We start from the raw sequence: 26,475 nt of genomic DNA, 5'->3' as shown, positions 1-26,475 counted from the left end.
AAAAGTACTTAAGGGTGATATATGATATTATCGCAGAATAAAAGGTCAGTGTGTTTTGGATATAGGGGCAAATGTAATTTCACTTTTATTAGCTTTACATATTTTCTTTTCAAAATGTTTTGTTCTCCGGTAGGTTGCCATTCATATTCATCTTAGTGTATTGTCATTATGATTGTCATTATGAATGGAAAACGTTGCTGAAGTTGTATTTAAATGTATTCAAGATTTGCTTTTACCTTGGCGATTGAGATATTCTTTCTCTATCAATCTTGCTAGTAGATCAGTTCTTATCTCCATGGCTGAACCTTTCATTTTCCTTGAAAATTTTGCACAGCTCATCCAATCTTCTTTCCATTTATTAGTTTCATTAGATATTTCTTGAAGCGTTTGGCCAGGGTAATGTACATAGCTAATTTATAATAAGCATATCTATAAATAATAATATTATTCCTTGTTTTTTATAATAGTCTTTATTTTCGCTTCTTTTTTTCTTCCATATAATAGTGTCCATAGATATTTCTTGAAGTATTTGGCTAGGTTGATGTAGCCATTTTATAATAGGAAGCGCATCTATAAATATCGATGTTTCTTTTTTCCTTTTGGATAATAGTCTTTATTTTCACTTTTTTTTTCTCCATACCATAGTGTCCATATAATAGATATTTCTTGAAGTATTTTGATAGGGTAAAGTACATAGGCAATTTATAATAAGAAGCATACCTATGAAAATCAATGTTTCTTTTTCCTTTGGATAATAGTCTAATTTTTTTTTCCTTTCAGATACTGTCCTTAGATGTTCATGGCTAGTTTATAATAGCTTATCTATAAATATCAGTGCTTCTTTTTCTACTGGATGATAGTCTTTAATTTTTTTTTTTCATTTTTTCATTTCAAACATTGTCCCAGAATCTTTTTTTTTTCCTGGAATCTAATTTTTTTTTTTTTTTTTGTCCCGGAATCAATTTTTTTTTTTTTTCCGGAATCAAATTTTTTTTCCCCAGGAATCTAATGTGTGTGTGTGTGTCCCGGAATCTAATGGTTTTTTTTTTTTTGTCTCGGAATCTAATTTTTTTTTGTCCGGAATTTTTTTTTTTTTTTTTTTTTTTTTTTTTTTTTTTGTCCCAGAATCTAATGTTTTTTTTTTATCCCGGAATCTACTGTTTTTTCTTTCCGGAATCTGATTTTTGGTTCGTACCGGAATCTAATGTTTTTTTTTTCTGTCCCGTAATCTAATTTTTTTTTTGTCCCGGAATCTAATGTTCTTTTTGTTGTTGTTGTTGTTATCCAGGAATTTAATGTTTTTTATTGTCCCGAATTTTTTTTTTTTTTTTTTTTTTTTTTTTTTTGCGTCCCGAAACCTAATGTTCTTTTTCTCTCCCTGCAGTAGTCAGCAGCAGCAGCAGACAGTGGTGTGGTCGTCTGACGGTCGTACCACCACCACCACGCCAGCGGCCGCCATGTCTCGACCACGGTTCTCGTGCAAGCCCCAAGACATCAAGAATGCCATCCGTAAAAACCTCCTTCCCATACTCACCATCTCCGGGGTCTCCGGGGGAATCATTCTCGGCATCATCCTGCGGTGAGTGGCCCTGGGTCTGCCCCCTCCCCCCTCTCTCTCTCTCTCTCTCTCTCTCTCTCTCTCTCTCTCTCTCTCTCTCCTTTTTGATATGCATGTCTGCTCTAGCAGTTAAATGGCCCTGTAAATATAATTGCTGTAAGTACTTATGTTACGTGACATCACGTCTAAGGTGATAAGTTTTGCCTTCCTCTTAGGATTTACATTGTGTGTGTGTGTGTGTGAGAGAGAGAGAGAGAGAGAGAGAGAGAGAGAGAGAGAGAGAGAGAGAGAGAGAGCAATCACATTTATTTGTTTTCTTAAGTTTTAAGTAAATTAAAGAATTGACGAATGATGAATTTTCAAAGCACAGCAGTAGACTCCTTCATTTTAACGCATATTTTGAGTTGAAATTGACATCTGATGTCTTAACTTTAAACCCTAAGATACGGAAAACAGTAGCTTCATATTTTAGATTATTGTGCATGTGTTTTTTATTTCATTCTCCCGTTTTTCCTTCATTCCGTGTTCCCTTCAGTCCTAGAGAGAAAGAAGGCGCTGGGTTTCCGATTTCCCACTGGAAAAACCTCAGAGCCTGAACTGGATACAAAATCCAGGGTTACGTTTGATGGGTGGGAAGAATTTGCATTGAGGTGTGTGATCACGAGGACCTGACGTCAAATTCTTAATATCCAGGTCCATTTTACCTAGTCACAATATGTTGAATTGAATATAGAATTTAGGCCAAAGGCCGAGCACTGGGACCTTTGGGGTCATTCAGCGCTGAAATGGAAATTGACAGGAAAAGGTTTGAAAGGTGTAACAGGAGGAAAACCTCAAAGCAGTTGCACTATGAATCAGTTGTTAGGAGAGGGTGGATAGCAACATGGAAGGAAGAGGTTATGAAAGGAAATAGTACAGCAAAAGGAACGAAAGGGGTTGCAGCTAGGGGCCGAAGGCACACTGCAAAGAACCTTGAGTAATGCCTACAGTGCACCACATGAGATGCACTGACGGCGCTACCCCCTAAGGGGCACAATATGTTGAACTTACTCTTTCTCCTCCTGAGGTTCGAACCTAGACCCAAGGAAATACGCCGCTGGGGTGCCAGATTAAATCTTGAGGTTTGATTTCTCGTATGTATATATATATATATATATATATATATATATATATATATATATATATATATATATATATATATATATATATATATATATATATATATATATATATATATATATATATATATATATTTGTGCCCTCTCAAGATTCGGAGTTCTCAGAAGGGTCGATGTTCTTTGAACTTGGAGTGAAACGTATTGTCTTTTTAGTGTTCCATGGTAACGCCACATCTGGAACTTCCCTATATATAAAAAGATATTATTCGAATTTTCATCGACACCCTGAAGACACTGCGAAAACTTCGAAGATGACTGACTGAAAAGTTTCACTGCGAAAACTTGGAAGTAGATGACTGGCTGAAAAGTTTCTGAAAAGTTTCACAGCGAAAACTTCGAAGAAGATGACTGGCTGAAAAGTTTCACAGCGAAAACTTCGAAGAAGATGACTGACTGAAAAGTGTCTGAAAAGTTTCACTGCGAAAACTTCGAAGATGACTGACTGACAAGTTTCTGGAAACTTTCACGAGAGAGAGAAATGGTTATGTAACGTGTGAACAATGGTTGTATAGTATTTAATACAAAGAGAAACATATACAGCAGAGGGCAACATGTAGCGGAAACCAGTCAGATGTAGGTCGTTAGTTCTTTTTTTTTTTTTCAGAGATACTTAGGGATTTACCTTAACAGCTCCAACGAGAGACGGCATGTGTCAAAGTGCCGACATCCTTTTCATCAGATTGAAAAGGAGTCATTCAGGTGGCATCATCCTATGTGTCTCTCTGACGAATGTGTTGTGTGTTTGTTTCACAACGCAAGAACACAGAGAGAGAGAGAGAGAGAGAGAGAGAGAGAGAGAGAGAGAGAGGGTTGTCATTCTTATAGATCTCGTGGGTTTGATGACCGTAACTTTTGCAACTGGTTAAACTTGTTGGTTCATTTCTTAACGAATTTACACAGAGATGGTACCAAATGTACTGTGTTTTACAGCTGTACTTAGCTGGTATTCTTTGTACTCTTTGTATTCTCTGACCTTGAGTGTGTTGGAAAAGAATGTGGTGTGTTTAAAGTCGTGAGTGTGTTGGAAAAGAATGTGGTGTGTTTAAAGTCGTGCTCTAACATTTGAGCAAGTATGAAAGCGAGACACGCTAGAATGGCTCTCTCTCTCTCTCTCTCTCTCTCTCTCTCTCTCTCTCTCTCTCTCTCTCTCCCCGAGGTCCACGTGTGTGGTCACCTGTCCCAGGACAAGGGGAGTCGGTCATCTGTGAGTCAATACATGATGGAAGCTCACGTAGTCCAAATTGGCCCTTTGGTCCACTCGACGAATTTGCGGTTTAATTGGTCTATTGTATTTTCCCTACATCAACTGCACGAATTTAATATTACAGAGGAGACAGAGAATCAAAATAACAGAATAAGTAAAAAAAAAAAATACCAAAGAAGAATGAATTGCATGGATAAGTGAGTAAAGGAGGAAGTGCGACCTTAGATATCTATTACGCCACTCAAACTCTGTCAGATCGTGATGTACGTCAGAGTGTGATATACATCAATACAAAATAAATTATGTGCCTCGCTGTCGAACTTCTCAGTTCCAGAGGTCCTTTATTCCTCACACCGTTGGACTGTGGAACTGCCTCCCTACTGAGGATGTCGTGCAATTGGAACTTCTTCAGAAGTTCAAGCGAAGATGCGATGCATTACTACTCTAAATACAATTCTAGCAGCACATCGAACCCCATTGTGCCATCCTTTTCTGCCTGGAAAGCTCTCTCTCTCTCTCTCTCTCTCTCTCTCTCTCTCTCTCTCTCTCTCTCTCTCTCTCTCTCTCTCTCGCTTCATTAATATCAAAAACCCTCTTACACCAATACTTGCTCCTTGTGATGGTGAGTGTTATAGATACACAGTTGAGCGACTTGAAACCTCTTCTTCTTCTTCATCTGTTGCTCATTTCATTATAGATACACAGTTAAGGTAACATGTCATATCTTAGGCGTGTAGTTAAGGTATAAGATTGGCTTGTAACCTCTTCTTCTGTTAAACTCCCGTATCTTAGATATGTAGTTAAGGTTTAAGATTGGTTTGTAACCTCCTCCTCTTCTTCTTCTTCTTCTTCTTCTTCTTCTTCTTCTTCTTCTTCTTCTCTTGATGATGCGTGTTATAGATACACAGTCAAGTTCCCGTATCTTAGGTATGTAATTAATGTTTAAGATTGATTTGTAACTTCTTCTTCTTCTTCTTCTTCTTCTTCTCCTGATGATGCGTGTTATAGATACACAGTTAAGCTCCCGTATCTTAGGTATGTAGTTAAGGCATAAGATTGATTTGTAACCTCTTCTTCATCTTCTTCTTCTTCTTCTTTTTCTTCTTCTTCTTCTTGTTCTTCTTCTACTTCATTTATTGCTCATTTCAGGTACTCGCGGAGCACACAATGGACGAAACGTGAGATAATGTACGTGGGCTACATAGGGGAGCTTTTCCTGCGAGCTCTCAAAGCGCTCATTATCCCCCTCATCGTCTCCTCACTCGTATCAGCTATTGGTAAGTTTGTCTGTACTATAAACTATAAACTATAAAAGAACTGTAAACATGATATGCAGTGTTATGGTGTATTTTTTACCCTCTCGTAAGGGGGGCGAGTGACGGGCGAGTGTTACGCAATGCCTCGTGGGTGGGCTACTAAGGTCATTTCCAAAATATATTGCTGTGGGGCTTCACTTTGGTTGTTTCTTCATTTTTCCTTGGTGTTTTCTTATTTTTTTTTTTTTTCATTGATGTCAGGTCAGTTTATTTATAAGCTTATTCGTACAACAGTCATGTTTATTCAGTTTTAATTGTAATTTATTCCAACTAGATTAACTCTCATATCTTGAATGTAATAGTTATTCGCGCACTATAGCTAATCATTTTTAATTCGGTTTGCCATTTTAAATTAAATTTAGTCTATTTATTCAGTTGCGTTTTTGTAGCGTATTTGAACCAGTGGTAACAACTCATTTAGACGCTACTTTAACATTACTTGGATTCAATTATCTTTTGAAAAGGTGTCTTATAATAATGCTTCTTTTAAATAGATGTGACGTCTACTTACATTTCTTATGTGTCACAAATATATAAATATGCCTTTCGATTGATATACATTTCCTCACAGTTGTTACTTGGGGTCTAAAGGATATCAGGTGACAATGAACGTTTTCTTAATTTTCATACTAGAATATCTCTCTCTCTCTCTCTCTCTCTCTCTCTCTCTCTCTCTCTCTCTCTCTCTCTCTCTCTCTCTCTCTGCAGTCGACACTGACCTATATATTCCAAGCAGATTAAACTGAACTTTTTCTCAGTTATCCTATTCTCTCTCTCTCTCTCAGCTATCAACATTGACCTATATATCCCAAGCATATTGAACTGAACTTTCTCTCTGTTATCCTACTAGAACCCTCTCTCTCTCTCTCTCTCTCTCTCTCTCTCTCTCTCTCTCTCTCTCTCTCTCTCTCTCTCTCTCTCTCCTCAAGGGAAGGGCATTAACGCTTTCTTTCTCACTGTATATCTGCCTCTTTACTCACTTAACTCACTTATAAGGCTAAGAACGCTCTCTCTCTCTCTCTCTCTCTCTCTCTCTCTCTCTCTCTCTCTCTCTCTCTCTCTCTCTCTCTCTCAGAGAGCAATCAACATTGACATATATATCCCATCCCTTGACCTTCTGCCCTCTAATGCATCTCGGTCAATTTCCCCTCCTCAACGCCAACAGGAAGTCTGGACCTGTCCCTGTCGAAAAAGATCGGTCTTCGCGCCGTCGGTTACTACATGACCACGACGGTGCTAGCAGTCATCCTTGGCATCATTCTGGTCGTCACCATCCATCCTGGTAAAGGGACCGACGAGGACATCACCAAGGCAGGCGAGGGGCGTACTGTCTACACTCCCGATCTCCTCATGGATCTGCCCAGGTCAGTCATGTCAGACAGTCAGCCAAGCTCCTGGGTCTTGGCAACCGTCCCAGCCCAAAGGGAGTGGAGTTCAATACTACTTTCTTTTTTGGAGGAGGAGGAGAGAAAACATGTGATGGGGCATGGATACGACTAGTGTTTTTATTTCTTTATTATTTATTCTTTTTTCATTTGCTCCTATTCTATACGTTCAAGTAGAAGAGTAAGCAATAACAGTAACGGTATTAATAATTATAATCGTTATTCTTGTTTTTATATTTTACTCTTCATTGCTACAATCTTAATTTTCATATTAACGTTAACAAGTCATTTTTAGATACAGTCGGTGTCTAATTAACAATATATGCCACAGTCAGTAAGAAATAATATGCCCTGACTTTATTTAGACTCTTTCGTAAGACTCACTTTTTAAAAACTTGGCATGTATGTTGAGGGTCACTGCAGGACCATTTTTTACTGATCGGTCTCCCACTATCATTTCATTTTGCTCAGAGCTAGTTTCGCTTCATAATTTTTTCGTTGGGTTGTCTTTGTCTCTGAGAATATATATATATATATATATATATATATATATATATATATATATATATATATATATATATATATATATATATATATATATATATATATATATATATATATATATATATATATCAAAGGTCTGTCATCAAGATAGGATGAATTTATGCCGTTTTATCAAATTTCATTATAGATAAAGACATGGGAGTTTTTTTATATTGCTGTTTTTATGCTTGGGCGTAGAACATCTTCACCCGGTTGACTCCCATTCTCGTTTTTCATTGCAGAAATCTCTTCCCGCCAAACTTGATTCAAGCCTGCTTTGAAACGGTAAGTCTTTATTCACTGAGCTGTTGTTTTCTGTCTCGTACCTTAGACATTCGCGCTTTTGATGATGTCTGAATGTTTTTTTTTTTCTTTTTTTTTTTAGAAGACTGGAGCCCAGTTTCTCCCCCGTATTTATCTGTTACAGATCTGTGGCGTCCTGGTTGGACTTGAGAGTGTATTTCGTAAATTTGTATACGCTTTATATCGAATTATCGTTCCATATTTTAAGTCTTAATTAACAGGTATGTATATTTTGGTGAGAATGTTTTCCTGGGTATTTATTTAATAGCGTTTCCCAAACATCTCTTCAAAGTCCACAATGTAGTGGATTATTATTATTATTCAGAAGATGAACCGTATTCATGTGGAACAAGCCCACCAGAGGGGCCATTGACTTGAAATTCCAGCTTCCAAGGTTCCATCTTCCAAAGAATATGGTGTTCATGAAGAAGTAAGAGGAGGTAAAGGGAAACACAGCAGGAAGACATCTCACTTATTAAAAAAAAAAAGTTAATAAATAGATGAAAATGTATTAGAATGCAAGGAGAATAGCATTAGGGTAGTAATAGCATTGCATCTTTGCTTCAACTTTTGGATCTTGGAAGTAACTAAAGGCACGTTCCTATAGTTACATTTATGGACCCTGTGCTACTTGGAAGGCACACACAAATGGCATTAAACCTGGATCTGTTTGAAAACAACAATTCAACTTTTTGAGAGAAGTACACCTGCGGAATTTTATTTGCAAATGCTAACTAGGAATTGGGTAAACTCCGCAGAATAAATTCCAGGCCTCACAGGAAACGTCTGAAGAATCTGTTTCATACAGAAAGTTTAAAGGAAATCTTTCATCCACTCTGTATTATACTAAAACTGAAATGTTTGTTGCACACCGGAAGGTAAACCGGGCTGGTGCGGCCCGTAGAGTTCCCCTTCCCCCTCTTCCTCCCCACCCCCCCTTACTCCCCTGCCCTCCCCTCTCCAAATTTTCAGCATTAAGGGTGGTATAGTGACGATTATGAATATGTACAGAACACAACGGAGAGCTGTGATGTACATGAAAGAAGTGTTTCTTAAAATGCAAAGCCACCCTGTTTCCACAGAATATTTGTTCGAGAGGGAGTTTGATATATTTTGCCAACTGTGTCTGGCCAAATCCTTATATACTTAGTGTCATCTTTCTCGTGATAGATTCGAACATATGAAAACATTATAGATTAATTGTCGCTTGGAGTACAATTTCTTAAATCCGTTTTTATAAAAAAAAAAAATAAGATGGCAAATGTTCTACAGTATCTGCTGTCATCTTCCCCACTGCTTGTAACTCTTATTGGTCCTAAATTTCTATCTTAGGTTAATCCCGTAGGGGGTAGTGCTGTCAGTGCACCTCACGTGGTGCACTGTAGGCATTACTTAGGGTCTTTGCAGCATCCCTTCGGCCCCGAGCTGCGACCTCTTTCATTCGCTTTACTGTATCTCCGTTCATATTCTCTTTCTTCCATCTGACTTTCCAACCTCTCTTAACAATTGTTTCATAGTGTAACTGCGAGGTTTTCCTCCCGTTGCACCTTTCAGACCTCCTTACTGTCAATTTTCCCTTTCAGCGCTGAATGACCTCATAGGTCCCGGCTCTTGACCTTTGGCCTAAATTCTCTCTCTCTCTCTCTCTCTCTCTCTCTCTCTCTCTCTCTCTCTCTCTCTCTCTCTCTCTCTCACGTGCTGGTGCCAGATATCGTGTATGTTCAGTCAGCCGTCGCTATTTTCCCTTTCAGCTATTGGGTCTTCGTATTATGTAATCTCCCGGACAATAAAATTTGAACGAACCATCCTTTCTTTTTCAACAAAGATATCATCCGAGCATCCTCGGCAAAAATGAATGACAAAGATAATCCATACAAGTGGTTTTCCCATGAAATAATGCATCCTTCCTATGTACTGATACGCATTCATAATTTTTCTTCCTCTGAAGGAAAGCTGGATGTTATCAGTGAGCGTGGGAGGTGGATGGATATCTTAAAACATCACGAAATATTACTTATATTCATATTGTATCGAATCGATGCGCCGGTAAATATCTTTTCCGATGTATATAAATAAAACAAAATAGATCTGGTAAATATGAATTCTACAGTTTTACAGAGCCCCATTGAATTCAATGCATTTCTCTTAGTTCTTACAACATTTACGTAACGCACCATGTTCATATTTGAAAATTGCCGGATGGAATGATTTGAAAACATTCAGATAAGTGATTAATTGCAGGGAGGGTAGACAGTAGACTCAAGTGACCTGAAAAATCCTTATTTAAATAAAGTAAAATAAAACAGTGGAAAGAGCACCAGAACTAGAAAGAACAATTTTGATGGACCCTTGATAAAGGAATCGTGTAGACATTATCGTAGCGGGGAATTTCGCCGAGAAAATCAAGAAAAATGGGCTGTCATGGGAAATTAGCGCGCAAAAAATGAGAAGAAAACTTGAGCTGAGAAGGGCATCTTCTTCAGCTGCAATCAAGATGCAGCTGTGTGGGAAAGCACAGGAGTGAGAATTACTAAATATTGGGAAGGGAAGATGGAGGAGGGTAAGGGGAGGAAGGGAGGGGGAGCTATAAAAAGAAAAGAACAGAATATAGAATTTAAGCCAAAGGCCAAGCTCTGGGAGCTATGAGGTCGCTCAGCGCCGAAACTGAAATTGACAGTAAAAAAAGGTTTAAAAGGTGTGACGGGGGGAAAACCTCGCAGTTGCACTATGAAACAATTGTTAGGAGAGGGTTGAGGAAAGTAAGAAGAAAGAAAGAATATGAAAGGAGGTACAGTAAAAGGAATGAAAGGGGTCGCAGCTAGGGGCCTAAGGAAGAGACACTGCAAAGATCCCGAAGTAATTTCATCTTTAACGTGCTTGTTTTTCCCATTTGTATGGGATAAGCACGATGCCTTCTTTTGAAGATGTAATGCCTCTAGTTAAAAAAAAAAAATAAGTAAAAGGGGAGGCGGGTGGGAGGGGCAGCCCACTGACAGGGCCAACCGTCGAGGGTTGGTGGTGAGGAATGGGCGTGGGAAGTCTGATCCGAGCTCGATTTTCTGGAACGACGGTTACGGATCAGGTGGCCACTTCTGCAAGGGCCAGATTCGAAGGACAAGAGGTAGTAAACCTGTTTGTTAATAGGCAGATATCACCTTCCACCAGCTCATTCAGAAGAACTGGAATAAACACGAACCGGAGGAAGTCAAAGAAGTAGGAAGAGGAAGTACATGAATGGAAAACTCGCACGAAAACTCTCTTCAGAGTGACGGAAAGGAAAGCTGGAAATCAGAATGCTTTTAATGTAGCAGAGTTTGTGGTATCCAAAAAATAGATAGGTTGTGACGAAGGTCAGATAACACAGATAATGTTTTTTAAATTTAAAGTATTTGGGATTTGGTATAAATAAAACCAGAGCGTAACCTTTAGGAATTTATTTGACTAGAATTAGGACTACAGATATTTTTGTTAGTGTTACAGAATTGAGATACATGGATTCCTTATCCTCCGTGTCCTGAGGCTTTGAGCACGAAGAAGAAACTTTTATTATTGCTATATACTTGATGGCTGATACATATATATTTACTTGTTTGTAATTACTGCTAAAGGCATGCATCGTTCACGATTTGTTCATTTTCATTATGATGAATTATCCTCAAAAACCGGTGTTCATCCCTACGTGAGTCGTTTCGTAAGATACTTAGTACCTCAAGTTTCAAAAGTCGATGACCAATGTTTTTGTAACGCCAGTTTTTATACTCTAAATCGACTCCTCTGGTTTAATTAGTTGTAGCTTATCTCTTCATCTAGTTATACACTTCTTTATGCTTTTTAAGGTAAGGATTCCTCATTTTTCTAAGGTGTGGAATTAACTCAAGCACTAGAATCCTCCTTCGATTACAGGAATGTTGATGGAATTTGGAAAAATTTATTTATTTATTTTAAAAGTTACATTTTGAACTTATTCAGCACTCGTTTCCTCCATTTACTGAGAAGTCAAATTGAGGAGTGTTCAGGTAATCATATATATATATATATATATATATATATATATATATATATATATATATATATATATATATATATATATATATATATATATATATATATATATATATATATAGGAAATAATCATAAATTATAAATTACCAAATAATAATTACATATAAAGATATAATGAGCTTCATCGGATTGGTAAAAAATAATAAAAATAGCCGTCTCGAACTGTGTGATGTTTTCGTTAACATCTTGCGAATAGTTTTTCTGTGCTAATAATTGAGTGAGTTGCGTTTATGAATGTGTTAGAGAGTCGTTTTAATATGATTAATTTTCTTCTTTTTTTTGTATTTTCCTCACAAGTTTACCGTGATAGAATTTAATTATAGAAGTTTTGTTTCTCTGTTTTAAGAGACACGTTTGATGGGCGTAACATTTTTGACTGAGTAGCAGACATCAATTTGTTGAGAGAATTTATGAAGTGAATTTCATGTCACTTTGCTAGGCTGTGTACGTAAGACATTGCCATCTCATGAATTTTTATTGAATGAGAATGAATATAGAATTAATAACTGATAAAGTCTGATACGTCAGGGCTAGTGAAGAGATAATCAGCTCGAGATGCGTGTTAACCCAGTGAGAGAATGAACATAAGTTTGAAATGTTCTTTGGTGAGAATATTTAGTACCAGGTCTATGTTAATCCTCACTTTCAGTAACCCTAAACAGATAATTAGAGAGTTACTATATAAAAAAAAGACTATTGCAACGTCAAGAATACATGTTTATAATTTAAAAAGAATTCGGCAGCTTGAACATACATGGACTCGCACCACAGTCACGATCTGTAGAGCGCAAGCAGAAGGAGGCAGTTGATAACCATGAGAATGTAACTGGAGATGGGCGTACGACCGGGGTGGGCGCCGTTGCAGAGGTTGCTCGAGCAGTAGCAGGTGATGGTGGCAGTGGATCCGTGAGTCCAGCACCCGTCCTGATGGGCGGCTCCTGACAGGCTGACCTTGGGCGTGCAACCCCTAACAGCGCTGAGCTCTGGCGGAGTGGGGAAAAAATTGCTTGTTTTTTATTTGTGCAGTTTTGTGTGTTCAGTTTGCCCAAGCATTGGGAGTGTATGCGTTGTTAGTCTGCGGGTTCTTGCTAGTACTGGATTTGAACGGCTCCTTACTTGTAATTACATCATATGTTATCTGTTTATGTATCCTGTCACAAGTTTTTTTTTTTTTTAATGAAAGAAAATGTGATTCTTGGGTGAAACTGAAAATCGAATATGTCAGAATTTAACTTTTGTTAAATTCTGACACATTCAATTTTAAGTTTCACTTAGAAATCACGCTTTCTCTTTCATAGAAAAATTAAAGTCGTGGCAGGACAAAATATAAACAGATGATGTACGAAATAATTTTGTTAAAGTTTTAGCCAGAATTTTTCTCAAGGTAAAGGCCCAAGTACAAAAGCTCTGTATTACCAAAGCCTAACAAACCGACTTTGCTTCTATAGGAGGATAAAATTATATATTTTATATACACAGTTTTAAGAGAGCACTGCCGGAATTTTGGGATTCGATCACACTTACCATTGCCGGTTTCCCAACTGTTCATGGTCTTGAAATACACACGGGAGGATCAAATTATATATACATTATATATATATATATATATATATATATATATATATATATATATATATATATATATATATATATATATATATATATATATATATATATATATAAAGCAATACCACAGGAAAATTACATTTTCATGCGGCATTCGCTTGTATACTGAAGTCACGTGCATCTACTGTGAATTTTTAAGAATATATATATATATATATATATATATATATATATATATATATATATATATATATATATATATATATATATATATATATATATAAATCAGCACACAATCACGTATGGAAGAGAAGTAAATTTCTGACTCACATCAGGATCGAACCCTGGTCTTTCATTTGGTTGGCATCGGTCTCGTCTTTCAATTGAAAGACCTGGTTTCGATCCTGATGTGAGTCAGAAATTTACATACACACACACACGCGCGCGCGTTCTTAAGAGAGCTCCTGAGTTCAGGGACTAGATCACACGTACCGTTGCCGATCTCCCAACTGTTCATGGTCTTGACACAGACGCTGTCACCGGAACATTTCCTCCAGAAGAGCTTCCAAGACGATGCTAAGGAAAAGACCAAGCAGTCTGGCTCACCTGGGACGCCCGTCCCACACTCGTAGCACCACAGGTAATCCTCCTGGCCTGAAAAAGGATGGTGTGAAGGAATCAGGACTCCATTTTCTAAGCTGTCGGTGGGGGTTCTCTTTAAATCATTGCAAATATCCTATCGGATAAAAAAAAACTTGAACTTCGTAACTTGATATTTTCATAGTCACTGCTGGGCATTACGCCGTATATTCCGAATTGTGAGCAGTTTTGTGGTAATCTTACTTGATTTAAGTTCATTCAGCAGTAACAACAACTACAATAATAATAATAATAATAATAATAATTTTTCTTTTAATGATAAATTCTTCATATATTACCTGACTAGCTCATTCAGTAACAACAACAGCAACAACAACAACAACAATAATAATAATAATAATAATAATGATAATAATATTTCTTTTAATGATACCTTCTTCATATATTACCTGACTCTACCTCATTCAGTAACAACAACAACAACAACAACAATAATAATAATAATAATAATAATAATAATAATAATAATAATAATAATAATAACAAAGTTTCATATCATGGCACATTCTTCATATACTTGAATCTGTTTGTTCACGAACGTACAGGGCATCTTGGCGAGATTAAAGAGAGCAGTTATAATCGAACAACAAAGAGCTTTTAAAAGTCAAGATTCCCTAAGGTTATTATTCGTACGTGGTAAAATTATCAAATCTTGGAGATGCACAAGAAACAGTAGCAAACTGAACAGATCGTCAAGACAAGCTTGCTGATGTTATGGCATTGCCGTGTTGTAAAGTTGTAGATGTGTGTTCAAAATTGAGTCTTTAAGCTACATTTTTTCTCTTACGAAAGGTTGTGCATATACATATATATATATATATATATATATATATATATATATATATATATATATATATATATATATATATATATATATATATAAAACAAACACAAATAGACATTTTTTCATAAGTAGTTCTAGAACTATGCCGTAGATCATTTCGTTTCATAGCATGCAAGCGATAAAATCATAGTCACAATGTACGGCAGTATTCGTCTTCAGCACCAGAATTCCTCTATAAGTGGCCCAGTTTAAACTAAGTCTACAAATAACGTGAGCCTAAAGGTACGCTAATTACTTACTCATGACATCCTGCATCACGAGGAGTACCATAATTGATTTGAACATCGCCATGATGGTCAAACACTCGTGGCCCCTGACGATTTGCAACGCAGAAGCTTAAGGTGGTGTCGTGTATTCTTCACCCATCCTCAGGTCAGGTTACACATGATTCACGAGTGGGTTACATTTGTCCCGCTTCATTCGTTCCTTGCACCACTTTGCTAATTGTTTTATCTTCACAGCGTCCTACGGTTTGATTTCAGAGCCTCTCCGCTGCAGTATAGCAGAGACGTACGCACAGCGAGTGGGAAACAAAATAGAAGTATAGGCGTGTGGGTGTTGCTCGTCTTGAGGGGCAAGGCCAGTTTCTCCCGCCTACGATTCTTCTTAGATAGTTTGAGCTCTTACATAGCCCCGACTCTCCTCATCGAGATGGTTCAGCACTGAATCGCAGTCCTTATCGTTTGTTTTTCACTGACGTGTATCCGTTGCTCATCCTGTGCTATCTCCTCTTCTTCGAACTCTTGATAGAGCGTTAAAGCCATTAGATTCTGGCCTTCCCCGGGCGTTTTGCTGCCACTTTCGTCAACATTCACCCAACAGGTTCATATAACTGACGCGCGAGCAACCTCTTAACGGTATGCCAGAGTGAGAGAGAGATTCAGCGAGTCTCGACGGTGTAAATATTTTGAGTTGTTTAAATTTTGCGCGCTTGTTTTCCCCTTTTGCTGAGGGAAAGGGACAAGCGTCAAATTCCTTAGGATTTGCATTTTGATTAATTATTTGCCGTTAGAATGTTTTAATGAAAATAAAAGAGTTGCCCCTCGTATTTATGTTTTTAGGAGGCGATCTCTGGTGAAAATGCGTTCCGGGAAAGGTTAGACGAGTTGCCAAGTGTGACTTTTGCGGTGGTTGCTCTCGACTGGTTTGCTTTTCATTCTTGCTTCAAGGAAACTTTCGACAATTACTCTCCGTTCCTCAAGTTCGCTAGGAATTCGCTTTTACTGTTTACGTTTCCGTCTTGGAGATATAAATAGTTGTTGGCAAGTAGAGACTTGGAGTATTTCGTAATGCCCTCGCAAGGCAAGGGGCGGGGAACGACATATGCCCATGCCCTCGATATCTCGAGCTAGCACCTGAGTATGCCACGAGATGACAGGGACCTAAACTCGTATTTATTATTTTCTCCCTTGAATAGAGAGAGAGAGAGAGAGAGAGAGAGAGAGAGAGAGAGAGAGAGAGAGAGACTCACTCAGCGAATGCCTGTCACAGCCAGCTGATGTCCGCGTGTTCCACTCTGTAGTCCAAAATACCACAGACTTGTTAATTTTTATACGCTTTTCTTCACTTCTTATGAATGCGTTCTCCGATATAAATAAATTCAGAAGAATAATTTAAAATTAAATAAATTAAAACTTGACGTCATTATCACAGAAGATACTAGTATTCAATGTTGAACACAGGGATGTCTTGTCATTGCAAGGAAAACTAAGCTGATATTTTTGTTTCATTTTATGCAGTTTTGGTGCCACATTTATAGAAGCCAGTCAGTCATCAATCATCTGTACATGTTCAGTAGTAGTAGACTGAGCTGCATTATTATATTTTTTGTCATTGTGCATTACAGTACAGTCCAGACATAGGCCTTCCATTTATTTATTAATTTAAGACCTATGTTAGGCTGAAAAAAGACGTTCATTTATTATATGAATTAATCGGTTTCAATTGTGTATATATCATTTATAAGTGCAGTTGTGCCCCTTTGTTGTATTTGCACGTATATCAAGTGTCCCATCAATTAAATTATTGTGTTATATATATATATATATATATATATATATATATATATATATATATATATATATATATATATATATATGTGTGTGTGTGTGTGTGTGTGTGTGTGTGTGTGTGTGTTTGTTTGTTCTTGGAAGTATTGCAGATAAAGAAGAAACAGGATTAAGTATTATTTTTAATCATTTATGTTTCTTTTATACTCAGGATATACAGACATTTCTGCGATTGAATCAGTGATCAAAATAAATAATACTGGACAAATTGTGCTCTGTCATTACCAGAATTATTATTTGCGATTTGAAGTATAGACGAGTAGCTCAGAAATAACTTCAACCCTCGGGAGTTTATCCATTGCTATTTCACCGCTTGTCAAATCGTGCTTTGTCGTTACCAAGAGAATTATTTGTTATCTTTAGTATAGATGAATAGCTATAAAATAACTACAGCCCTCAGGAGATTATCAAATGCTATTTCACCGTGAATGGTCTGTAATGCTGCTGGAACTACAGGTACTTCCTTTATACTTACGAGGATGTCGTGCAATTGAAACTTCAAAAGTTCGAGCGAAGATGCAGTGCATTACTACCCTACTGCTGTTCTCCTTGCGTTGTAGTACACTTGTATCTTAATTGTTAATTTATAAATGTATTTCTTCTTTTCATTAAGTGAGATCTCTTCTTTCTGTATTTCCCTTTACCTTCTCCTACTTCCTAATGAACACCATATTCTTTGGAAGCTTGAATTTCAAGTCAGTGGCCCCTTTGGTGGGCTTGTTCCATATGAGTAAGGTTCACCTTCTGAATAATAATAATAATAATAATAATAATAATAATAATAATAATAATCTTTGAAAGCTTGAGTTTCAAGTCAGTGGTCCCTTTGGTGGGCTTGTTCCATGTGAGTAAGGTTCACCTTCTGAATATAATAATAATAATAATAATAATACTTTACGGCCAGCAGAAACTATAAACTTCAGTCCTGGCGTCGGAACGCCCCCTCACAGTTTGACACGGACTGATGACTGGCAGCCATCCCGAGAGTGGTGCTTTGTCGGTCCCATTGTCCCAGTGATAGATTCGAATCAATCGGGGGTTGTCATAAGAGGGCTAAGCTGATCCAAAGAGGCGGCGCAGCTTCCGTGACGTGAGATGATTGATGGAGGGCGCCCTCCCCCGTTGCCGCTTTGTTGGGGCTTGCAAAATCCGACCGGTGGACTCGTGTGCTTACTCAGGGATGCTCGGTTCTTTTTCATCACGGTTGCAGTTTTGTCGCTTCTCTTTTTCCATTAGTAGTAGTAGTTCTTGTAGTTGCAGTAGTAGCAGCGGCAGCAGCAGCAGCAGCAGCAGCAGTAGTAGTAGTAGTAGTAGTAGTAGTAGTAGTAGTCAGGAATAAGCCCAGTGCGCTGAACCAAAATGGAACTGAAGGATTGAAATGTAACATAAATAAAACAAATATCAAGTTGATAGTAAGGATTTGTTGCGCAAGTATTTAGCCAAGTGGTGGTGATATCTCCACAGTATTTTCTTCAATAATTTGTATATTCGTTTTTTTAATAAAATGTCCCTTTTTTCGGAACGAGAAGTATTATACTTACTCTCTTACTTGACACTATTTTAACGAACTAGGTTACTTCGTTGATGCTTCTGTGTTCACGTTTTATGTCTTCATGAGAAAACAAAGTCTTATCTGAAAAGTGGCAACGACCTCTACCTATAGTGGTTTGCGGTGGAGTTTGACCACGGTACACCGCGAATGCGGTTTCAGACGTTACGAATAAAGGATATCTATTACGGGTGACTCTGAAGCAAAAGTGTGACCATTTTATTGATGAAAGCTATCTTAGCATCCTTCGTATTAGCGTGGTAGGTTTAACGCTGGACGTGTCGACTCACCTTGCTCGATTCCCGTCGTGGAAGGGTCAGTTTCTTCATTTCATTCCAAAATGAAATGATCGAGGATTCTGGAAGTTACAGTGCATTGCGTGTGGCTACTGTAAGCACAGAGCAGGCGACTGTCGCAGTAGAAATCCCGTATGCTTGCATTTCGTACTGGGCCGTGATTTTAAATTTTTTATACTTTGTGTAGTAAAAATCCACAATTATGTAGTAAATTGTATTACTATGTAAAAGATAAAAACATATAATACGTTACTACGACTTCGGGTAGTATTGGAAGACAGTATTGGATTTTTTTGGGGGGGGGGGTTCAGCATAAAAACCGCCTTTTGCAGGAATAAAAAGGGTCAAGAAAACGTTGTTTTACCAAATTTCGAGCTTCTAGTATTTATGAAAAAGTGAAAACGACGGTGTGAAAGTAAATGTATCGCAGTTTCTCCAGCTGTGTTCAATAACAGAACGTGAAATAACCATTAGGATAGCTCCAACCAACAAATATTTTTTTTTTTCTATTTGTGCCAAAATGTCCCTGTCAGCGTATTCCTTTGTAAAGTTGGCTAGGACGCTGAATATTGACTTCTCATACACGTCGGAAATATTAATTTTAGATTCAGTTAAACATATATTTTGTCTGTTTTGATGTTATATTTTTCCCATGTACAGAAAGATGTTTCATTTTGAAATGTAGCACCCTAGTCTAGCGTGTGTGTGGGCATACATACATACATACATACATACATACATACATAATTACTCACTCACGAAAATACATACATACAAACATACACACAATACAAAGGTATCACAAAACTTTCTAGTAATATCAGATTTGCAGGTAAGCCACAAGGACAAGAAAATTAAAAACCTTTAAAATTCATACATGCATTCATTCATACATGCATACTTACATACATACACAATATACATGCAGATCGTGTGTGTGACTATGTATGTGTTCCTCTGGATAATTTTAATCAGTGCATTATCTCGTTCATTTTCATTCAGTTAATCCTATGATATTGCAGATTACTCATTTGAATTACCATTTTTTTTTTCCAGCACAAGACAGCAATCGTGGAACCCAAGATTGGAGAGAATGACACGCGTAGGTATTTCCTCTTTTGTTGTCATCAACATTAGTTTTTTCTTTTTCTTTTTTTTATTTTGCTTGAACAACAAGAGCATTTCTTGAGTTAGATAATTAGTGTGTTTGATTAACGCTTACTAAAAACGTGTATAGTTTGAAAGCAAAATCTTGTAAATATGCTGTAGTTCACAAAGTCTCTTCTTGCTCCGCTAACGATATCTCAAGTTATGTATATTAATGTTAATACGGCGACCGTGAAAACCTGTCAGTCGATAAGTTATGTTCTTATTTATCGTCACTCGGTAGTTCTTCGGTAGAAATGTACTGTAGAGCAAGTGTTATTGGGTCGTATAGCGACCAGAGTTAATTTGGTAGGGAAGCGCATTTTTGCATGTTTGAGAATTGCCCGTTAATATATAGTTGCCTGTATTTTTATTATGGATGAGCTTCATTCTAATGATTTTGAAAATTTCAAAGAAAAAAATAAAAAATTAGTGAGTCAAGCGAGGATTCTTGTCAGCAACATTTTGGGAGCCGACCTCGAGATTATCTTCACATTTTCTTTTTATTTGGTCAGTGGTGTTGCCTAAAATAAAAAGATTTAGTTGATAGTATTTTTTATTCCGTCATAATTTTATCAGACAATATTGTACGCTTTTTTTTTGTAAGACTTCCTTAAATTATCTTCTGCAATTCGAAATTCGAAAACTTTAACTCTATTTTTTAGATTAAGCTGACACAGTATTACCCACGCCAAAAAAATAAGAAATAAAGCCACTTAAGGTTTCCCACACTTGTCTACGTTAGATCGTAAGAATGAGCCGCAAATGCGTGTTGTGCAGCTGTTTTTTTTATTTTCCCATGAGCGCATTTGCACACACACACAGACACACACCACACATGTCCAGATAAGGTTACACGTAGCCCTGTGATCTGAACTTTTTGTTGCTGGCCGACCAACGTTACTCTCGGGTCGCCGCCGACGCTACTTGAAATAAATAGCAATTTGATGGCGCGCTGGGGTGGTGCTTGTTGTGATGTTTCACTACTTGGAAGGGTGGCCGGGTAAGGATTCCATTTACCCCTTTTTATGTTTCTGTTTTTAATCGTTGATTCTCTGTTGCTGACAGGAAACCTCACCTTTTTATCGTTGATACGTGAGATTCAGACCTTTTTATGGACGCGTAATCATTGGGTTCAAGTTGAGGCGGCGGTTATCAAGCGAATTCGTGAAAATTGCTGTGTGTGTGTCTCGCTACTGCGCTATTTTCAGTTCGCCTTAATCGTAGGGTTCGTGATGATGTATAACTTTGAAAGAGTTATTGTTGATCGTACGTCTCCTCATATAATGTTGACATTTAAATTTTTTGCTTATATATATATATATATATATATATATATATATATATATATATATATATATATATATATATATATATATATACATATACACAAGCCTCTGAAGATTCGTGTGTATAGTTGTCATATCTCCAATTTAAAGTTTCCCACAAGTGTTAGGTTTCTCTCCTAAGGATTGCGTGGGCTCACCCGTTGACTTTCCTTTTGTTCATTTGGTTTCATAGGATGCCGTGTCGTATTTCATTTGGATATATCTTGAGCGGGAAAAAAACAGGAGTTTGAATAAGAGAAAAAAACATGCATTGCTCTCTTGCTGCTGTGCACAATTGCTAGAGAATTTCTTGTGTGTGTCTTGTGTATACCGATAGACTAACCACGTGTTTGTTTTTCTTCTCTTTGGCTGAAGTAATATATATTTAGAGACTTATTTAGAAGATTACATTTACAGTACAGTAGGATTAAAATGTGATTGGACGTGCATGTTAAATAAACAACTAAGGCGCACCTCTGCTTGTGTTGACACTCTCCTACACACACACACACACATACACACAACGATTTCCATTTTGTATGCAGTTATATTAACTCTGAATGTCTTTATACATCAGCTAATAATGAAGAATGATTAAAAGCTTTACATTTACTGGTGGTGAGGTGAATGCGCTTGTAATAGCAGCCACTTTAAGCAGCAAGTAGTTAGCTAGGCTGCGTTAGAACATGCGTACACTCAAATCTTCTTCATTATTATTGTTATCCTTAAGAGATCCGTATAATTCACTAGATTCTGCCTTTCAGGAATACCAGAGTGGATAAGAAAGTATAACTGGACTGAAGGAGCAGGTGAGTGGTATCTGATGCATTATGGGTTTTGTTTCGAAAAGGGGGACATCGGCCTATCCAGCGTAGTAGCAATTTTTGTGTGTCGTAAAGCCTTCTTCAGCAACTGCAGCTGCCCTTCTCCACCTCAACGATTGTTGTTAAGGGACTTGTCAGTTTTCACCTACAGAAATAACAATGGAGTTCAACTTACCTCCCTTTGATTCAGATCTGGCCTTGATGTCACAGGAGTAAAACTAATATTAGAAAATACTCTACACCTTAAGGCCCATCCTTTAAGAAAGTTCTGGCGAGTCATTATGCTTTTCTTTCACTATATATAAATTCTTTTTCGCCTGTGTAACTGGTGGTGGCAGTGGTGACGAAAGCTTTAGATTCTGTGCATTTTCTGTATTACTTGAAATTCCAGATTTTTGCGTTGTATACCTTTCTTCCTTCGTACTTATGTAAAAATGCAAGACAGTGCTTCAATAGACAATTTAGCTTTTTATATTAGTATTTTAAATGATAAATAGTTATGTACAGTAATTCAGATAGAAACCTCTTATTTTTTCCTAAAGATGTTTGAATCACATATTTTGCAGGGTGGTGGATGAAACTGTTTTGAAAGTAAGCTCTAAAGGAATCAAACAATATTTTGTGTAGTAGGAAGATAAAATTGCCACACCCGTCTCCCCTTATTTGGATAGGAATCATTTTTATGGGAGAGAGTAATTTTTCAACATGTATTTGCTGTAATGGAATGCACGTAACCATTTAATATATAGCTATGCTTATAATATGATTATACTCAAAGGTCTAAAGAAAGTCTTTGACTAGATGCTTGATACAAACCCTACAGTTTTTCTACATGCCTTAACTTGCAATTGAGGTATGAACAACCATGTAAGTAAATGATGTACATTGTCACTAGCTTTCCATGAAATGCTGGATGATTTCATGACATGAGGTCTACTAACGTAAAAACCTGTGCTTCAAGAATAGGGCATCAAACCCTACAAGACTGCATCACATACTAATTTTCTTAAGGTCTCTGTTGAGGTGATAGTTCAAGCGAATATAAACATCACTTGAGATTTTCTAAGCACTAGCAGCTATTTTTGTAACACTATGGAAGATGCTTTTCAGTCAATTAGATTAGTTATAATGCTTTGCCAGTGTTAGACAGTGGCTATTGATATGCAAATATGGACGAGGGTTCTTTTGATATGATATGTACACATGCCCATTAAGAGGAGGACAACATGGATTAGGGTGTAAACTGTTCAGCATAGAAGCAGTTGAGTAAAGTAGAATTCTAGCACTAAAGTCTAATGAACGTTGTCTATGGAGAACAATACTATTTATACTAAAGTATTAGAAAATGTCTGGTAACCAGAGGTGATAATTGTACAGGTCACTATGGGCTAAGCTTACTATGAGCTGTAAGATCGTTGGGCAAGGCAATATCCAGCTGTTTGGAGAGTTAAAAGGTGGACTTAAGGGGTTGTCCTTTGTTGTCAACAGTGAATAATGATCACAGGTGACAGAGGATAATATGAAAAATAAGTCAGTATGGGATGGTTACAGACAGATCAAAAGATGATTTCTGAGTGTCACCAAGATTAGCCATTAGTCAACTAAATGGAACAGACAAGGATTACCATTAGTAAGTACTTTACGTAAGGGGTTATTGAAACTGTATTTAAAGCTACTTATACAGATCAGAGGTTTAGATCAAGGAACTGATGCGCAGCATTTGTATGGTAAATGTTGTTTCTTAAAGGATATGGTCAGCTCATGTTAGATAATGGCTCAGCAGAACACAGTGGTGGAAGTTCAAGGATAAGGTTCCATGAATAGGAGTCACCGAATAGTCACGGTGTAGATGTGGCCAGTATGTTAATATTTTTGGAATTATTAAACAATAGTTTAGCATAGTTGATGGTGAACATTAAATGCAATAAAGTCTGTCAGTACCAGGATATTTTCCAGTAATTACCTTACAGCCGCCAAACACAGAGAACATAACTTCCTAACTCCTCATTGTTGAAATTGGAGTATTTAATGCCCAGAGTTTTAAAATGTACAGGTTCACATTCATGTTGCAGGTTTAAATTTTTTATCATACAAAGCTATACAGTATGTGGAAACATCCACTCATCCAACCTTGTGGAAGAAGTGAGGGAACTAATTTGGGACTAATTCATCCATCACCAGTTGTTTTATTAGGGAGAATAAAATCATCTTGGATGCAACCTGTTCAACCATCAATGCAAGTTAGGCATGGATAAAACATGGGCTTGTATGTTGCAGAATATTAAACTAGTTATTGTACCTCTGTTGGTATGTGGTATTGATTTTTGTGCTTGAACCAGGTACTATGTTTTAAATATTTGTAAAGTATACATACTGTATCATGTTAGGATATGTATGGGCAGGGTGAACCTGACTTCAATTTATTTCCCATTCCCATTTTATGTATACTGTATTTAGAGTCTACTGTATGGTGTGGTTAATAGGATAATGTAAGTTACTGTTAAAAATATGTTGTATGTCCAAGTGTGCCCTCCTTTGTAAAATATTTACATTTTATATTGCATTTAGAAAGCAGTTACCAGGTACGGTTTGTGCATTTGTATGAGATCTTGCAGATTCACTCTTTTGAAGAAATCCATATCCTAATATTCATGATTAGTCCATATGATTTTAGTAATTACCTTTTCATGTAGAAACATTCTCTTGTCAGAATTTTTAATTCCGTAGGATCGTCCTTATGTCAAGAAAATGTCTTTCACTTCTTTTTTTGGTTTCTTGCTCTCCACAACCATACTTTGGGTGCTCTCTCTTCTCTTTTCTTTTATGATGATGCACTTCACGGAATGCAGCGTTACTACCCCCCCTTCCATCACATTACTGCAGTGGTTTCACATCTCCCCACATCTCCCTACATCAGGAGATGAGCTTGTCTCATCTCGCCACGTAAGCTGCCATTTCAAAGCGAAGGACTGATTGGCACATCTTTTCTTTTCCATTTGCACTGCACAGTTTTTCATTTTGTTTTTTATTTTTATTTTGGGCACCATTTGCACATAATGATAAAAATTTACCGTCTCATTGTTGACTTTAATCATGTTGTGATTAAAGAATATTGATGTACTAAATGCTTTTTATAGAGCTCAAAAGATGACAGCCTCTATACTTTGCATTCCAGTGTATGCCAAAGATTATTTGACCAGAGCATATAAATAGCCTTAGATGAGTTGCTACCTCCCTTTCCTGGAATCCTTTCAGAAATTTACTTTGCTGAAGTAGGACTAGACATCAGCAAAAACCCACTTCAGCCCTTTCTTTATGGCCTGTTGCCAGAGGTCTTGGCTTGATCAGCTCTTCATTGTACTTTCAGATGATACCACACTTTACAATTCAGTACATAAGCATTTATGTTATTGCTGTACATGAAGGTGTACTTGCTTTGATAGTTGAACATGAAAGACACAAACTCATTTTTTATTTGGAAGTTAAAACCACCTTAAGTAGCACAGGACTGTTGCATGACCATGTTCTTATGGTCAAATCATTCAGGTAATTTGATCATATCCCCTTGTTAGTCCCTATGTGTTTGTATAGATTGCAGAAATTTTTGATATTTTTGCAAGCTAGTCTTATATGTATACAGTATTTAGTTTAGTGCAGCATGACATGCCTCACAAAATATTCTCCTTGAAAGTAGAAAAGGAATAGAATGCTTTATTTTCCAAATTATTTCCAGTTGTTAATGTAATAAAATTTTACATTAACGGGTCACCTTACATTCAGTGTGTCCATTTGTTTGGTTATAATTTAAAACACCCTTAATGCAAGAATAGGTGAATAAAAATATCCAACCTAATTTTCATTAGGACATCATGTCAGTGTTAGGATATGTTTCACTTGCAAAATTGCTGTACAGTACTACTCAGTCTTGTACAGTAGCTTTGTAACCAACCTGCAGATTGGAATTCTTTCTTTCTTAATTTCCTTCTTTTCAGAGGGCCCTTTAATACTGTACATTGACTTATTGTACTAAATTACAGTATGTTCATCAAAGGTCAAGTTTGCCCTCCACATTTCTGTAAAATTTATCAGTTCGTAATTTAATTCTACATTGATTATGGGGTAGTTTGTCTCAGTATAGCTGTCACTCTATTAGCTTTAATATGTGGAGGGGTTAGTTTCCAAGTAACATAGCTTCAAAAGACATTTAAATGGGTATTTAGTTTTTTGAAGGCATCTAGATATCATTATAGTATAATTTAGAGTATATTTTTTACTAGAAAGGTATTCTTGAAATTGTACTTGAATCACCCAGTTCCTGATGTATAATCTTGTGTTTTCATTTTCCAGAGTTGCCTAAATCAGAATGGGATATTGTTATGGAACACACCCGAGCATTAAACATCATGGGATTGGTGAGCTTTGCTACCTTTCTGGGCTTAGCCCTCTCCAAACTAGGGCCTAAGGGCAAGCCTCTTCTTGATTTCTTCCAGTCTCTCTCAGATGCCTCCATGGTTATTACCTCATGGTTAATTTGGTAAGCATTTTTGGTTGATGATTACAAGTAGTGTCATAAATTCTGGAAACTACAGATGCAGATCTTTAAAAATAAAATTTATAGCTTTTAAGCTGTACATATAACATCAA

At 37.0% G+C, this 26,475-nt stretch overlaps 2 protein-coding genes across 28 annotated transcripts in view; one reads left to right on the top strand and one right to left on the bottom strand.

Annotated features, from left to right (window-relative positions):
• The window catches only part of LOC136825784 (excitatory amino acid transporter 3-like), a 525,422-nt gene that overhangs the window by 488,424 nt on the left and 10,523 nt on the right, over positions 1-26,475 (top strand). For 16 of the 27 annotated variants that reach the window (XM_067082663.1, XM_067082655.1, XM_067082662.1 and 13 more), the window contains 7 exons: positions 1,385-1,579; positions 5,090-5,217; positions 6,422-6,620; positions 7,427-7,469; positions 19,590-19,635; positions 21,772-21,816; positions 26,179-26,365. In XM_067082663.1, coding sequence (XP_066938764.1) covers positions 1,385-1,579; positions 5,090-5,217; positions 6,422-6,620; positions 7,427-7,469; positions 19,590-19,635; positions 21,772-21,816; positions 26,179-26,365 — 843 coding nt within the window. The remainder of the gene's footprint in view (positions 1-1,384; positions 1,580-5,089; positions 5,218-6,421; positions 6,621-7,426; positions 7,470-19,589; positions 19,636-21,771; positions 21,817-26,178; positions 26,366-26,475) is intronic. The other 11 variants (XM_067082665.1, XM_067082680.1, XM_067082675.1 and 8 more) reach the window with 1 other exon arrangement.
• On the bottom strand, positions 11,815-15,495 carry LOC136825787 (uncharacterized). Its single transcript, XM_067082682.1, has 3 exons — positions 14,859-15,495; positions 13,608-13,769; positions 11,815-12,532 (listed from the first exon to the last, which is right to left on the bottom strand). The coding sequence occupies exons 1-3, from the start codon at positions 14,908-14,910 to the stop codon at positions 12,321-12,323; spliced, it is 426 nt and encodes a 141-aa protein (XP_066938783.1). The 5' UTR covers positions 14,911-15,495; the 3' UTR covers positions 11,815-12,320.

Source organism: Macrobrachium rosenbergii, chromosome 39, assembly GCF_040412425.1.
Source record: "Macrobrachium rosenbergii isolate ZJJX-2024 chromosome 39, ASM4041242v1, whole genome shotgun sequence".
NCBI classification, from domain to species: domain Eukaryota; kingdom Metazoa; phylum Arthropoda; class Malacostraca; order Decapoda; family Palaemonidae; genus Macrobrachium; species Macrobrachium rosenbergii.
Note: the sequence above shows the minus strand (reverse complement) of the source record. Positions and strands in the feature narration are given on the sequence as shown.

Bases quoted from the DNA above. Each gene is read 5' to 3' on its own strand.
- LOC136825787 (XM_067082682.1), bottom strand. From the start codon at position 14,910: ATGGCGATGTTCAAATCAATTATGGTACTCCTCGTGATGCAGGATGTC. The intron at 13,770-14,858 runs GTAAGTAATTAG...ATCCTTTTTCAG, and splicing joins CGTGATGCAGGATGTCATGA to GCCAGGAGGATTACCTGTGG. The intron at 12,533-13,607 runs GTACGTGTGATC...CCACTCCGCCAG, and splicing joins CAGTTGGGAGATCGGCAACG to AGCTCAGCGCTGTTAGGGGT.